The 15966-nt window shown below is 38.6% G+C and overlaps 1 protein-coding gene across 1 annotated transcript in view; it reads right to left on the reverse strand.

Annotated features, from left to right (window-relative positions):
• The window catches only part of LOC113666414 (uncharacterized), a 28826-nt gene that overhangs the window by 9524 nt on the left and 3336 nt on the right, over positions 1–15966 (reverse strand). The window contains exons 8-31 of the mRNA XM_089202024.1: positions 15690–15922; positions 14950–15168; positions 13794–14052; positions 13229–13340; positions 12628–12833; positions 11729–11967; positions 11227–11332; positions 10673–10834; positions 10156–10287; positions 9605–9736; positions 8905–9111; positions 8243–8468; positions 7745–7794; positions 6964–7114; positions 6386–6554; positions 5734–5999; positions 5299–5459; positions 4267–4426; positions 3761–3896; positions 2932–3142; positions 2279–2381; positions 1638–1751; positions 756–929; positions 131–370 (exon numbers count right to left, since the gene is read on the reverse strand). Of these exons, the coding sequence (XP_089058150.1) occupies positions 131–370; positions 756–929; positions 1638–1751; positions 2279–2381; positions 2932–3142; positions 3761–3896; positions 4267–4426; positions 5299–5459; positions 5734–5999; positions 6386–6554; positions 6964–7114; positions 7745–7794; positions 8243–8468; positions 8905–9111; positions 9605–9736; positions 10156–10287; positions 10673–10834; positions 11227–11332; positions 11729–11967; positions 12628–12833; positions 13229–13340; positions 13794–14052; positions 14950–15168; positions 15690–15922 (4168 nt within the window). The remainder of the gene's footprint in view (positions 1–130; positions 371–755; positions 930–1637; positions 1752–2278; positions 2382–2931; positions 3143–3760; positions 3897–4266; positions 4427–5298; positions 5460–5733; positions 6000–6385; positions 6555–6963; positions 7115–7744; positions 7795–8242; positions 8469–8904; positions 9112–9604; positions 9737–10155; positions 10288–10672; positions 10835–11226; positions 11333–11728; positions 11968–12627; positions 12834–13228; positions 13341–13793; positions 14053–14949; positions 15169–15689; positions 15923–15966) is intronic.

The raw sequence follows: 15966 nt of genomic DNA on the forward strand, positions 1-15966 counted from the left end.
ATACAATTTGGAGCTGAGAAGATTAAAAAATTGTGAAAACAAATGGAGCTCAGCTTAGCTTGCGAATAATCTCGTTTTTCTCTCTCAATCTGGCGAAGGTATTTCGAACATCATTGATTTCACTACTTACCAACTCTTGAATAAACTGCCACCTCGCACAAAGTTAGATACTCGTATTGATACATCTGTACCGACACATATCGCCCTGGAATTGGTGGATCGCACTGCACCCTGAGTGCTTGCGCCTGATCAACATATCTAACGCGGTCGTGACAAGTCGGGTTCTCTTTGTTGTTTTTACTGATCCCGACTTTCACATCAAAGTTCTTAAGCCTTTGATAAGATCCATGCCGATTTACGATCATCACATCTGTGCAAAGAGAGAATGTGGGATGAATGTTTTCCAAATATTTTGTTTTCATCTTCAGGTTTTTTTTTTGTCGACAAAAAGTACATAAGACAAATGAATGAAATGGCAATCAGATCATTTTATTTTAAATGCTATTAGGTCTAGTTCATGAAAAACTTCTAATACAACCGAAAGTTAGAAAAGCAGGAATTTTTCTTTAAGATCAGAGAACATCGTTCTTAAATAAAACTGTGTTATGTGTATGATAACTGAATGCAGTTTGCAGAACTACAATTACAGTCAGGGTCAGTTTCTCTCCAGCATTATTCAGCTGAGTTTCTGAGAAATTTCAAGTTGAAGTTTGAGTCAAATGTTTGCGCCTCAGTCTCGCCTCAGTGTCGCGTACCTGTCACGATGTATTCTCTCCCAAGATCGACTCTCCACCAAGGGTCTTGCTCTTTCCTAGTGTGAGTGCACGAGTTTTCGTTGTAAAAAGAAGAATAGTTTTCGTCGACAGCTCTGCTGCTGAACCCATTATGAGCTGTACTTGATTGCTCTGTAGTCTTATGGTAAGCAAGATCTGAAAATGGAATAATCACAAGGACCTGTCAGTTGTGTGTAACCGTTTAGCCTTAGTTTATAGCTACAATTTGCCCCAAAACAATCAAAATAGTAACAACCAATTTCCAAGTTTTTATGTCGTTTCTAATATCGATGTGAGGAGTTGTACGCGACCATGTACAATCATACGTCACCGCTTAATTGAACGATGAAAGTATCTCGCTGCCCATGAGAGAAATCTCTCTTTTGCTTTTCTTAGGAGCCTTTTTTACAAGATTTTGTATTGTACTTCCCCGAAAAAAGCTTCTACGAGTATTCCGTCTTGTCCGAAGAACGGCTACAAGTGGCTGATTTTGATTAACCACAAACCAAAAAATAAATCATATCAGTTACATTTACAAGAGCGATTGTGTTAAAGGACCAAAAAAAAGCAAAACAAAACAAAAAAATTAAATGATCTAGATGTCTCATTCTCCTGCGGAGGATCTTTAGACTTATAGTAGTGTTATTTGGTAAATTAGGGGGCTACCACAATGACTGTCCCCTTACCGAAAATTAAACAAATGAACAATGACTCCGGCTTAATTCACCTATGCCAATCAGATCACAGGACCAACTCAGTCAAGCACACATGCCAAATTATCAATTCAGATGGCATTCTTTACCGGTGGTGCGTGCCTGCAGTGGTCAGTATGTGTCATTGACCATAGAAACACTGTAAACTTACTTCTCGCAAACTTGCTACAGATGCTCGCAACTGATTCATCCATAATTTCAAATCGTTGGTCCAGTCTTGCTTCATCAAAGTTTGTGCACTTTTCAAGACTAACATATGGGCTACCTAGAGAAAAAAAGATAAGCAAACATTAAGCCTGTCTTCCTCAGGTTTTTAAAAGTACACCTTAAGAATTCTATGACCTTTTGTGCTTAACCTCATCGTCGTGGAAGAGTTCTTTACACCTAAAGCCCTGGACTTCTTAAGAAAAATAGTTTTACTATGAACTTTTTTGCAACTCGAATAACGAGTGAGTAGATTGTGAGTAAACTATTACTAACATAAATTTCGCAATTATTTGGAGCTTCGGTATGGAAAGCACAACTAATTCTACTTGTCGTCAAAGCAATATCATTAGTCATCGAATATAAAAATTTATATCTAAAGTTAAAATTGGACCAGGTTTGGTAAAAAACCGCTTAAGAATTACGTTTGATTGAAAAAGCAATAATCGCCATAAAATATCCAAGGGAGATGGAAAAACTTTTTTTTTTGGAATGGAAAAATGGATTTTGTCAAATTAACTCACGTGTCAAGAAAGTTGTCAAACAAAACTTATGCTTCAAGAAAACTGAGATGTCAAACAAACTTACTTGGAAGGAAAGTGTATAAAAGGTGCTTCTTGTTTTCTGAAAAGTCACTATTTTCGCAGTTAGAATTCAACACCAGATCATCGCCATTTCCAGGGATCATGGCCTGAAAAAAAGATATTGATAATCGTATATCCACTTTTGTGGTGAAAACATGCCTCTGTTATAGCCTTTAAATGAAGCATTTAATTGCGTTACCTTGCGATGAGTAGGCTCTTTCGTAGGCAAACTGTTACACTTGCAGTTATTACTAGAGACCCACAAGGTGAGTTAAAAGGAAACTTCGTCCAAAATATGCCGCCTGATCACACCGATTATCTTGTCGTGGGGTGGACCAACAGCAATTCTCATACCTTCAACAATGGCAGGTTTCGGCTGACGTGTTTGCTTTCATTCCAGCTATTCAACTCAAATCATGTGATCTGGGAGGACAGGTTGTCCTATTCTTACATAACCCCATACACTGAGGTGCATGGAACAAATTTCGCAGCTATAACCTTACGTCATGCGAATTGGGTGAAAGCAACAAGGAATTAAACACGTCGATCAAAGCTTTCCCTACCTGCTTCCTTTACGAAATTTAGGACGGGATTTCCGGCATAGTGTACATATGTGCAAATGATGATCCAAATATTACGCTGCATTTCGATACTCACCCCTGATTTGGGGTTGACACATTTTCTGCTTGCAATGTGTTGTAATGAGCCTCCAGCTGTGAAACTAAATTTATGTCCTTCGCAAGATGAGTACATTCCAAGAACAACATCATCAGTGACTGCTCCAATTGGCTTTGCACACTTTCCACTCCTGATGTGCTTCAAATAGCCATCTTCCAGGGCGAATTCTAATCGATTTGCAGAACTTCCTCTGTTCAACAGAAAAGACAGCTTTTAAAATCGTTTCAACATATTTACCAGACGTCTAAATATTTACTGTAAGGTATTGCACACTTTCCCAGGCTACCTGAATCTAATTAAAACTCGACTGGAGTACTGACATCAGGGTCGAGAGAAATATCTAAGTTAAGTGCGAAGGTAGAGAGACTTAGGGAGAGTGCAAAGGTCCATACTCTATTTTTGATACCCTGCTATCAATATCGCATTTACTCTTTTATTCCATTCTAAGGGTGGCATCGCAAGAACTGAAGTAAAAACAAGGGTTTTCTTTTTATTCGAAAGTGATTTTAACGAAAACCATATTTAGTTATATTGTTAAAAGTTCCATTTATTGGTCCTTGTGAATGCACTTGACATGAACTACAATTGTTCATTTCATGATGTTACTTCCGATGTGGACCGTAGCGTTTCAATTGTACATTAAGAGTCCTCTTCAGGTATGATACGCACTCCTTAGGCATTCAATGAAGTTTGCAGGATTTGATCTGGCCCTGACAATGAGGTTCGACTGCGTTGACCACCAGGACACCCCTCTCCCTTTCCCCATGTTTCTGGTTTAATGCATTAAAAACTGGTAATCTTTTCATACCCTGTAATGTAGCATCCAGCGTAAATAACTAATCCAGTGCCATCCGGTACTGCACTAAAACCACCATTCTTCACGTGAATGCATTTTGAGGAACTGCGGTGAACCAGAGGGCCTGGACCATTGATTGTTGATGTACCTATGTAGAACCACATTACTGCTTGAAACTGTTCAAAGTTTTTTTGTGGTTGTTTCGCCAATTTGACATCCCACTCCGAGAAAGGTCTGTCTAGTTTTCTACTGTGTTGATATCGTCGTTCAAACTCAGATATGTGTAAATGAATTACAAGAAATAAGAATAACAAGATTTCAAATGAATTGAGTTCTTAAGTGTTTTTTTTTTCTTTTTTTTTTTTTTCTTTTGATCAAAGTGCTCCTTACGAGCCCTAGTATAAAATGGGGTTCGAATTCGGTCACAAATTGCTGTGGAAGCTTTGAAGCACGTACCTGAATGCAAGGTTTGATTCATGTCTTTCTTTGAGCAGAGCTTAAAGTTTATCTTTACTCACCCAGTGTCCAGCATTTATCACTTCGTCTTCTCATGAGAGTTCTCACAGTCAAGTCACACTGGAAGTTTTGATCATCTTTTACAGGATTGCATGCGGTTTGTTTCAGTTTGGAACCAGTGGCAGCGCCGCCTGAGTCAATACACAACTTAGACCAGTAGTTCTACAAATTTCATAAAATAGAAATAATCAATGAAAGTGTTGTGAGGTAATTTTCGTATTTTGACACAACCGTGTTACTTCTGTATCTTAAAATGGAATCATAGCCCATTTGGTAACAGCGACTAGCTGTAAATCACTCACTCAGGCGAATAACCATTTTTTCTTGAAATAATGGTAGCTAGCTAGCTTGGTCCATTTATCAAGAGTAAGAAGGAGAATTCCGATAAAATCAGAGCCGTCCGGCCAGAACGACCGCCTATTAAACTACATCCACTTATCTGGTTAGAATTTTGATATAGGTTTGAATACGTGATTTCATTTCTAAAGATTGTCCCCACCAACGGCAAGCATCCTTCGACTCTGCCGTCATTATGATAGAATAGTTCTTAATTGACTGTCGAATGTAATCCGAGATTGGGTGGGGTTTGCTCTTTCTCGATATGTGTCTAGTTCAGAAACTCGTGCTGCTCTCCCATACAATCATTCGAAAAGCATAAACCAATCAGGACTTATTGACTTAAGTTTGCCCGCAGTCTAGTCAATTGGAATTTAATAGACTTTCAGTTCCCATATCGTACATTTTTCGCTGCTTTCATTGGTTGTTGTGATTTTAGACACGCGTTAAAATTATACTGTTACTGAATAAAGCTTAATATTTTATATGTTCGTCGTATAACTTCAATCCGAAGCAATCCGATCCCTTTTTAAACAGAAAGCAGAGGTAAAACTTCGTCGTTACACGTTTTAAAATCATTCAAACAGCAATTCTACCTGAACTATGAAACCAAATGGGCGTAAATAACAAAGAATACTTTACTTCTTTACACACCTGTTTTGGATGTAATCAAGAAAAATGTGGCTCCATACACTAACCTCAATTTGTCCTTTCAGAGTGTAAGCCCAATTTTGCTTGTCATCATTTTCATTGCAGCCCGTAACTTTAATGAAAGCTCCATCATCTTTAGAGTCGACATACAAACAGGCGCCAGTCCTGCTATCTGTTGCTGCTTGCTGATTCTCGATTAAAAATGTTTCTGAAAACAAACAGCAAAAACTACCGCTTAGTCACAACACACTTTGATTCTCTACATGCCAAAGGAGTAACTATATATAATCTAGGGCCTAGAAAAAGGGAAATTCAACTTCTGGCTCCTGTTCACGTCCTGGGAAATTCAGTTTTTCCTCAAGCTCTATATCACCCATTAAGAATGCATACGAAATCATTCGGAAAACGAACTCGCGTGGTACAAGAAGCTGCAATTCACGGATTAAGAATGCCTCTATTCATTTTTAATTGTTGTTTTTTACCTGACATCTCAAAGTCAGCATATGGATTCGGACTGTCATAAAAGTTCGATTCGGGTGCGGTTGCTTGTTCGTTATTCATGTTGCTTTTGTACCATTCTGTTGCTTTATCTGATCCACTTCTTAGGCTTCCGACTGGATCTCTCAGGTTGAATTCGGTTGCAAGATAGTAGCGTTTTCCAAAGATCAGCAAGTCGATAGCTGCATTGAATATGACGTTATTTCTGTCCCCTCTAGCGTATGCTTCAAGGCTAAATTCAAATTTGATACTGTACAAAGAAAATAATTAAATAAAAATCAGGATTCAGAATATGAGCATACAAAACACGAAAGGCTAACACTCGAACATCAGCTTTAGAAACTCTATAGCGTGGCCAATTTACATTAATTATAGCCATGGGGTAGCAGGATAGCGCAGTGGTGAGAGCGCTCGCTTCCCACCACTGTGGCCTGGGTTACATGTAGGTTGGGTCTATGTAAGTTGAGTAATTGGAAGGCCATAGGCGCGCTCTACTCTAGTTTTTTACAGGCACCATAAATATCTCTTCATCAAGTACTTCTATGAGGCAAGGATTGAAGGTCTCGACTATTTTGATAATGTTTTACGGTTGGTATGAAAATAGTAAGGTAAATCAAAGTTAAACAACTATCTAACCTGTACACTCTGAACAGTTTAGTCAGGACGAAGTCAATAGCTCTGCCAACCCAGGCTGTTGCGCGTTCAGTTATCGTCAAAGCTCCAATGGCTACATCCAAAACGTTACACAAGCCTTGACCGATATGGTTAACCACTTTACACGATCCCTCGCAAAGGCTGGACACCGCTGAAAACCAAAGAAGACTTCGATTACTAACAACCTGTAAGCAACGACATCATTTCTACAAAAGCCTTGTAAATCAGCAAAAAAGCATTCACAATAAAAACAACAATGAAAGTACGGGTGGTATAGGTAGATAACATCACTGCAATTGATTGATTGCCATGAGCATTCATTGCACAAGCCAAATGCCATCGTTGAGTAGTACCATTCGTTATGAATTAATGAAAACAAATTTCACTTATGTTATTCATGGTATTGCCATGAGGATGACATTAGCTGGTTGGAATTCTAAGAGTATGTGGCTCAGAAAGGAAAGTCAAAATTTTTTCGCGCTATTTTGAATCAAATTTCCTGAGGTCTTATAGTTACTCATGTAAACAAAACCGCTGTACAAAGCTTTTTTGATCCTTACCGTTACATCCACCTCCTACAAGCCCCTCACACAGAATTTTGCTGATAAATCGACGTCGTCGGAGATGGAGTTCGAAATTCTCATTACGTTTGTCCAATATCTCCCTTCTTCTTTTCCAGCCTTTGAAAAATTTCTTAATAGCTTTGCCGACCTGTTAGCGAGAGGCAGTCAGCATCGTGAGCCTTTTTTCTTTGCAAAGCATTTAGTCAAATTATTTTAGTAAAAATCTCATGTTCATCAAATTCAAGCTCTAGTCATTGTTTAAATATGCTTTAATAGAATTAATGAGATTCCTCACTTTTGCACCGCGCGTCCTGTACAACGTATAAAAGTCACATAATCGTTTAATTAACGCGCGCACTTGAAATTCGATTTTTTAATCAATGGACCATGTAAAGAGGTACGATGGTCTATGGCTCTTGAACGAGCGTGGTGACCTACATCCTCTCTTTGCATAATTTTGGTGATGATGATCCCTTTTGAATTGGTTAAATAAAAAAAATCATGGAAGGGAAATAAAGATAGAGCTAAAAGCGTGCACGATGCCCGTTACTCGAGGGTAAAAATTATGACCTTGAAAGCAACGACTCGAGGAAAGCTTTGAGGCCATGCCCTTTAAAATTTTTGTAGCAGATATTAATAGGGAACATTTAAGGAAAGCATAAAAACTTTGTTCGATATGTTTTTCATTTTCTCCAAGCAATCACCTTTAGAAACTACATGTATTACTTTATGTCTAATCGCTTGTTTTCAGAGAGGTTTCGTTGAGAGATTTACTTACTGGAGCCAGCTTCTTTCCTACTTCTTTGAAGGCTCCTTTTATCCATTTCCCTTGAAAAAAAAAGATATTGTTAACTTAAAATTCATCAAGTAATGCAAATTTTCCCATGATACGTGGAATTTACCTTAAAAGGAATTCTCTTACACAGATACATTAATTAATACTTCCCAAGGTTTGGTACGACTGGATTCCAGTTTGTGTTACAGTATCGTTATCAAGTCTCAAATAACGATGGACTATGTGTTGAGAAAAATCACATAATTCTAGAGAGCATCTCCAAATATCATTGCTGGTAATAGTGGCTTGTAAGATATTTAGTTTGTCAACTCGGCTTTTTTGCTCCTTATTCTGTCATAAGTGACTCTTTACATTATACATCGAAAGAGGAAACGTCCCCCTCCACTCCTGCGGGATTTACACCATGCATAACGCATTGAGGGTCTGGCTGGAGTTAATTCCGCGATTATCATTATTGTTTTATAGGGTTTTTACTCTTACCAGCTTTATCGACAACACCACCGATCCATTTTCCAGCTGCGTTCAAGAATCCTTTACAGTCCTTTTGTGCTTTAGCACACTTAAGCCTCTTACAGTTATCACACTCGAGTGTCAGCTTTCTTCGACAGTTTTCTTTTTCCCTTACTACTTTTGCTTTTGCATCAGCAAGCGCCATTTGGGCCGCGTCAAATGCGCCTTTCACAGCTCTCGCTGCTGCATCTAAAGCCTGTGAAAGAGCGATTTAGGGGCATGAACAATAACGGAAAATATTTGGCTCGGACAAGACTCCACTTATTTTTGTTAAGTTGGAGCGCAACTCCTTTTTTCACTTAGTATAATTATGAATTGAGGGGCCTGCTCAACTTGAAAAGCCAGGAAAGGAAGACTCTGCTGATCGCATTTTCTAGCAGTTTTCCGAGGAAGCCAATCAATTTTTCGTTCTTTTTTTTTCCATTTTACTACTTGCTCACTTTTTCATATGACGTCCCGAAGAATGTGCACATTATTATTCATATAACCTTTTCAATTTCGTTGTCTTATTTCTCCGTCACAGTGATGTATTTTTGATCGCTCTCATTTTCTCTCTTGGACCTTTTGCAACGGCAAGCATCATCACTTGTCAATACTGTTTTCGTTAGATATGGAAAAAATAATTTCCTTACGTTATTGATTGCGTGCAGGTCCACATTAATTCTAATATAGAACTGTGTTCCCAGCCATGTCAAACTGTAACTTGCAGTCATATAAAGTTCAGCTTTGATGAGGTTGAGGAAATTTCCTTGGACGAGCAACTCTATGCGTGTGGTGGTCAAGTTCAGCCGACAGTAAGTTGAAATTCCCAGTATGTTGGTGTGTCCCTCAACATACGACTATGGAAGAAAAAAGTAGACGATATAATAAAAAATTATGGACAGTTCCCCCACCCTCATCCTTGTCACAATTTCAAGAATCAGGGCGAAAAATTTTGCCATATTGTTGTTAACGGCGTTCGAACAGGTGCTTTTCAAACTTCGGCTACGCACTGGCCATCACCAGCTTGAAAACCATATGTAAATTCTCGCCGGGTTCTCCTATCTCAACCAAAGGAATTTAATTTGGAATGTGTTATACCATGAAGGAATCCCTACTGGCTTATGAAATAAAGAAGTTATGTTTACTTATACATCGCTATTAAAGAAGCCAAAGAAATTCTAAGAAAACTTATGCTGGTCTACACGATCTGTATTTGAATGTTTATATTTTCCTTTAAAAAATCGTTTACCGCCTTAATATGGTTCTAATATCAAGGAAAAGTGAATTGGTGCACTCAAAATATAAGAATGAATTGTAATAGTGACTCTGCAACATAACAACACAACTTACCTCAATGAAGGGCGGACTTTTTCTTGCGTCTAAATACCACCAAGGTCCTTTGTCCTTATCCGTGGGACTTCGGACGATTGTTATAAGGTCCAAGATTTTTATCGGGTCTGGTTTTAGATCGATAAAAATTGCCTAGAAAAATTCACTCCAACACAATTAGAAACAAATGCCTTGATCAAAATATCACAACTGATAACATCATTTCATAAATACAATCTGACATGGACATTCAAACGTTGCACATTTCAACTCATTTAGTTTGAGAGGACAAGACACTTAAGGATCCATTTGTGCCATAGCGTTTATTTATCTAAAATAACACAAAACACAAACTGGTTTGTCTCTTTCCTTTCCGCTGTCAGCTAGCCGTTGCACAAGCATAAATCAAACGCAAAAGGCACAAGAACAAGCCAAAGTATAAATCACGTTTCCAAAACTTCGTCATGGTTTTCGTTAAGAATGATTTATTTTACTGATAACGACTGCTTATACAAATGTGAAGCCTTGATTGTCACATCGAAATATAGTTAGACAGTGAGTAGGTTGTTTACCGATTCTGATAACTTGATATGCGCATAAATTGACCATCCGAAAGTATTAACCCTTCCTTTAATAGCAAAGCCCTCAGGGATGTATGGACCATTGGCGATTCTCAGGTCGAACGCTTCCTCCGCGTAAGATCCCTGCAATAAATAAACGGCACTTATTTACTACTTGTGTACTAAACCGAACCCTACCCTACAGATGGACTTTCGCGCCTTACATCTTGTAAGAGTTACCTCATACCCGCAAGCTAATTAACAATTAACACAATTAAAGATTTATTTAAGGATTGATTGGTTTGCAAGTTATCCGCTAGGACCGTTACAACTTTTTAAAGAAACCTTTTTCTGCGCCCTATGCATCGATACAGTTTTCAAATCTATGTTTCGAATTCGATGCATTGTCAGAATTTGTTTCCATTGATTGGCACAGGTTCGAAAAGTAGTCTACTTGGACAATTGATGAAAATTAAAGTAAGCCACAGATAAGAAGGTGATTGAAACAGTCCTTTTAATCCACACATACCGATCCGCCCTCCGGGAAGCCAGTCTGTGCTATCGGCGGCGGAAGAGGAATAGTGAATCCCAAGAGACGAATTATTTTTCCAAGTGTTAGTGCGTCAAAATCAGCATAAAAAAACTGTGGTGATCCAACACCAAAATAGCCACTTCCTCCGAAACAGTGCCCCTGAAAAAACAATTATTACCATCAAAAAACCGATTGAAGGGTAAAATGAAATAATTATGGTAGCTCGCTCCTGTGTGGCTAATTGTCTTATCTTTGGTCAGCGCAACATAAACAGATGTTCAGTATGATTTACAGAAAGATACTTTTCGTCCCATTTCAAGCCTTAACCGAAGAAAAAAATCGAATTCTGTACCTTCGGGAGGAATGGGAGTTTTTTAACTTCGGATTCTGCGCTCTGAGGCTCTGCAGTTCTAAGAGTAATCTGTGGCTGTACCTCTCAGCGAATATATGACGTGCAACATGCATACTGCTAGTATAACCAATGATGAAAGTTTCGTGTGAGTCTCTCGAGAATACGAAAGGTATGGAATCTTGAATGTTTTTGAACTTACATCGTTATTGAAGTCCGCCGGTATTAGACAATCATATCCAAACTCCACTCGCATTCCAAATTGCACGCCAGTGATGGGTATGGGCGCTCCAACCTTATACGTCAAGCTGAAAAATGTATAAAAGTTTCAAACGTGGCTATGAGAAAGGCAGCCTAGCCAAGATCTTTTTCTTCCCTGAAGAATTTCAGGCAGAAATCCAATGTGGTAAGGTCTTAATCAATGGTTGGGTTGAAGCGGTCCTTCAACTGAATCTTCCATCAATAAATACTAGAGATTCTGGAGTTAAGGAAGTTATTGCTTGAGTGACTTTCCAAAGTCAACATTTCCGTCTCCCGCAACCCTGATTTTCACTGAAGAAAATCATGTTTAATTTGCTGCCGACCATTTAACACAACTATATTTCTTTAGTATCCTTTTTATCCTAACAATCATTTTAAAAATAATTTCAGTGTTATCTATTCACTCCCAAGCAAAGAAAGCTGATTCATAATTTGAGTGTTACCCAAGGAAGATGTTTCCAATGCCAAGGAATGGTATGAAGAATGCTCTGCGCCAGATTCCTCTCATGCCCAGTTTTCCCCCGACCACCTGTTCCTGGAAATCGTATTCTAACACACCGAACAGAAACAATTCACTGTTTGGCGCTCTGATTCCGTCACGATAGATGTCGCCATTCACCGGTACTTTGATGTCTGCGCGGAACCCAATTTTGATGTGATTTGCTGAGTCATTCCAGTCAGCCTTGTTGAGAAATGAATACGGAAAAAATAGAAAGAAAGAGTAAAAAAAGGGTATACTCGATAAAAATAAACTGTTTACTTTGACCATACAAGTAACTATCTTTCATACAAGTTACACGTCCATTATTCTGTGCTTTAGTGGTGCTATCCGTTAAGGGGGTCTTAATGGGATTAAAACGGCTAAAAAAATCAGGCTATAGGCGTAAAATTGATAAAGTTTAATCGTTAGTCCTAATAAAAATTTCAACCTTAAAAACTTTTCCAATGTGCCGCTTTGAGTTATTTTAGGTGAATCGTAACCGTAAAATAGCCAAACGTTTAACTGTCAGCCGTAAAAACCATTACCCCATTGAGACCCTCTTAGAATTGTTTTCATGGTGTTGCTGCCTCTGCTCCTTTGAAAGAGCATGTTGGGCTACAAATAGGGACTGAGATCAAACATTATCTCAGTCGAGGGTGCTTCTTTCAAATATGACCAAATTGCTTCAAAGTAACTCGTCTATACACGAGAAAAGATTGAAATTAGATGAAAAAGAAGTCAAAATGCAGTCTAAATGCAGTCTAAATGCAGTCTAAATGCAGTCTAAATGCAGTCTAAATGCAGTCTAAATGCAGTCTAAATGCAGTCTAAATGCAGTCTAAATGCAGTCTAAATGCGTACCTCCACGTAGAGCTCAAGCTTATGGAAGTATAGTCCATCATAGATACGGACATTTGCGAAACCTGTGGCAACCCGGATTTTTCTCCATTGAAATTGACCGGTGATATACCATTTTATTGTTGGCCCTACGATCAGCTTCATAATTTCGCAGAATTTATTGCCTTTGCAGTCTCTTGGGAGAATGATTTGAGCAGCAGCGAAGATACCTATACATATTGGAAGGTCAAAACACAGTTTCAATTCATCAATCAAAAAATTCATCAGTGTATCAATTTACCCTGAGTGGTCAATTTACCCTGATGATTTGCTTAACAGTGAATTGGTGTATAGTAAATGCATTGACTGTAATGATGAATTGCACACAGGATGTCAAGGGTCAGTCACTGTTAGTAAGAACAGCCTGTCACAAGACGATCTTATTACACGATCATAGTGAAATCGCGTACTGAAAAGGGTGAAGGTTTTACCAATTGAAACCAATCCAAGCTCTTACTGAAAAATGTAATTGTCATGCATGTGAGTGTATTCACTGACTGACGGTTGAAGCTTATAAGTCTCTGCTAAGTTTTTCTCTGCTAAGTTTTTAGAGACCAAAATGTACCTTGCGGAACACTAGTTGTGACAAAACTGTGCAATGGTTCTTTGGAAAACTTGGTCTCCGAATCAACCAGGAGTTGCTGGAAGGGTGCCGGCGGGTGAAAAGATACTCCGATCTGTGGAGGAATTAATTAACTCAAAAATGATTCAAGTTCTTAGTCAAATACATGTATATTAGTAATTATTGTAAAAGAATGAAAAGAGTGAATATAATTAAGCTGTTGAAATAGTAAAAGTTGAAAAGAGGTGATAATTAATTCGTTATTTACATTTCATACCTTAAAATAACAAAATGATTGAACACGTGTAACAAATTTACAATCGCCAAGCTTTAGATTTATGGACCATGTCTTCAAAGAAATTTTTAGGCCCTGAGGGTGGCATAATCATTCTCACAGACGATAATGAAAGTTCACAAACTTAGAGCCACGCAAATTCCTGTCGGCTTTATCCAATCCATTTCAAAGAATTAAATCAGATCAATGACTGGTTTATGACGAATTCTCCTTAGAATGAAAGCAAATTACGCTGACAAGAGGGAAAAAAACTGCAATCAAACGATGTTTTACCTCGAACTCCAAACCAAGTTTGTCCAAGAAATCAACACCAATTCCAGATAGCTTCTCCGCCAGTTTTCCATACGAGTAACGATCGAAAGAAAAACCCACTGCAAATGTTGGTCTTCCAAATCTAATTCCTGTCAAAATTTCTATATGAACGGGAACACCACCCAAATCCAATGAAGATGTGAATCTGATAACGCCGTTCCTAACAAGCTTTCTTGTCAGCTGCGCAGGAGACATGGTGAATTCCCATAGGCCTATTTTCCTGCAAGAAAAGAATCACTCATTCAACTGGACTGATTTGAACGACTGAATGGAAGTCAAATACTTAATATGTGTACTTAAGCGCTTTTGCTGTGGCTTCATCCGCACGTAGATTTGATTACTTCAAAAACCGTATTTTTGATTCATTTTTTCGTTTCGTCCGCACTAAAAACCTTGAAGATGCTGATAAAAACGAAAATGAGTTACTCTTTCTACGTCACCATTTTCAATAACATCCAGGTTTTCCTGTTCACATGGGAAAATGGAGCTTTTCCAAAACGATTCACTCCCATGACTCTTCTTTTGAAGCCATATGCCAAAATTTTACGACTTGCTAGTGTAGACGAAAGCAGAAAACGTGTTTCTTCAAACGAAAGCGGATTAATAGGGATATCCCTTGTAAGAGAAAAGCCTTTAGATTTTGAAAGGCTAACGAGAGTGAACTGCACCTAAGTATCGGTATTACTTTTACGAAACATGCCTTTAAATTTCTTAGTCCAAATGATGGGTCTAGGAAAGGATTTCGTTGCTTAAAAAGTACACAAGTCCATAAAGGGGGCAATTTTCTAGGTATATAACAAGATAATTTGGTGATATGAAGTTTTACGAGTTGATAATGTAAATTAGTACTTGTAAAGAGTTTCCAAGCTGACGTTTCGAGCGTTAGCCCTTCGCCAGAGAGAGCCTACTGGGTAACAAAAAAGTCATGGGTCCATTTACTGTTAATGCCTCTGTGCAGCGAGGATCAGCCAAATTAGGAGCTAGCCTTTTGGCGAAAGAAGGACCTTTCCTTTTTTCCCCTTCGAATTTCACATTGCTCAAAGAACTCACTAACACAGAAATTGCAGGTGAGCTTAAGCAATTGATGACTCAACAGCAATAACAACAAAAAACTCACTTCAATGCCGTGACAAGGAAGTCTGGTAAGATGTTGATGTCTAAACCGAATGAGACCATCATGTCAATAAAGGTAACTGATTCAGCGTTGCCTGTCGCGTGCACTGCTCCAGTGAGGACATCTTTCTTCACTTCTGTTTCGAATACAGTTCCTGTCTGCAAAGTGTATTTGCCCTTGGCTTTGAATGTCTGGGAATTTCCCTGAGAGTAGTAGGAAAACCTGCAAAAGTGATGCACCCTTTAACCCCATAACTAGGCTGAATATGAAGTCCGTTCTAAGTCATGTAAATATTGATTTAGACTTGGTTTGCTAATGGTTACTAAAAAGGTATGAGGAAAAACGTGCTTATAAGACCTGACATCATACAGAGTGAGTCAGCGACTAAGCCAGCGCTTAGCTATTTTTTGGCCAAACTAATCTGATGACTAGTTCATCTATCTTAGTCAACGATTGGCTCGTTTACTCTCTGATTCCTTTGCACGCTCTTTTTCTGCTTTTATCAATTTTCCAAAATGCTTTCTTTGATGGTGAGCTCGCTGGTGGCGAGTCTTCCTGATGGCGAGATGACTGTAAACTCCGACTGCCTATGTCTTTTCTCGGTCATTCCGTTGAGCCTTTTTTTTTCTCAAATCATTTGCAGTTAGATGAGCTTGATACATGAGGGCTAGCGTTCTTTCTAATACTATATTTTGTGTGCGATGTTAACATGGAAGTAAGCTTCACTGAAACGTTAGACTCACCTTACATCCTTCATTATAAAACCCGGCAGTGGTACATACTCATCCGATTTTGCGCACTGAAACTCATACTTCCTAAGACTTTGTGACTCATCAATCCAGATGGTAAATGCAGGAACAGTCTCCGTCAACTCGGGCTTAGTCCACTCTGGCAAAGCATCAATACTTTTGTAGTATCCTGCCCTGTTAGTGACGACTTTGTCGATGGTTAAGGATGTCGTTATCTCAAAGCATACCTGAAAAAACAACAGATCATAGGCAAAAAAATTCCATCTTCGAT

Source organism: Pocillopora damicornis, chromosome 3, assembly GCF_964200805.1.
Source record: "Pocillopora damicornis chromosome 3, jaPocDami1.2, whole genome shotgun sequence".
Lineage (NCBI taxonomy): Eukaryota > Metazoa > Cnidaria > Anthozoa > Scleractinia > Pocilloporidae > Pocillopora > Pocillopora damicornis.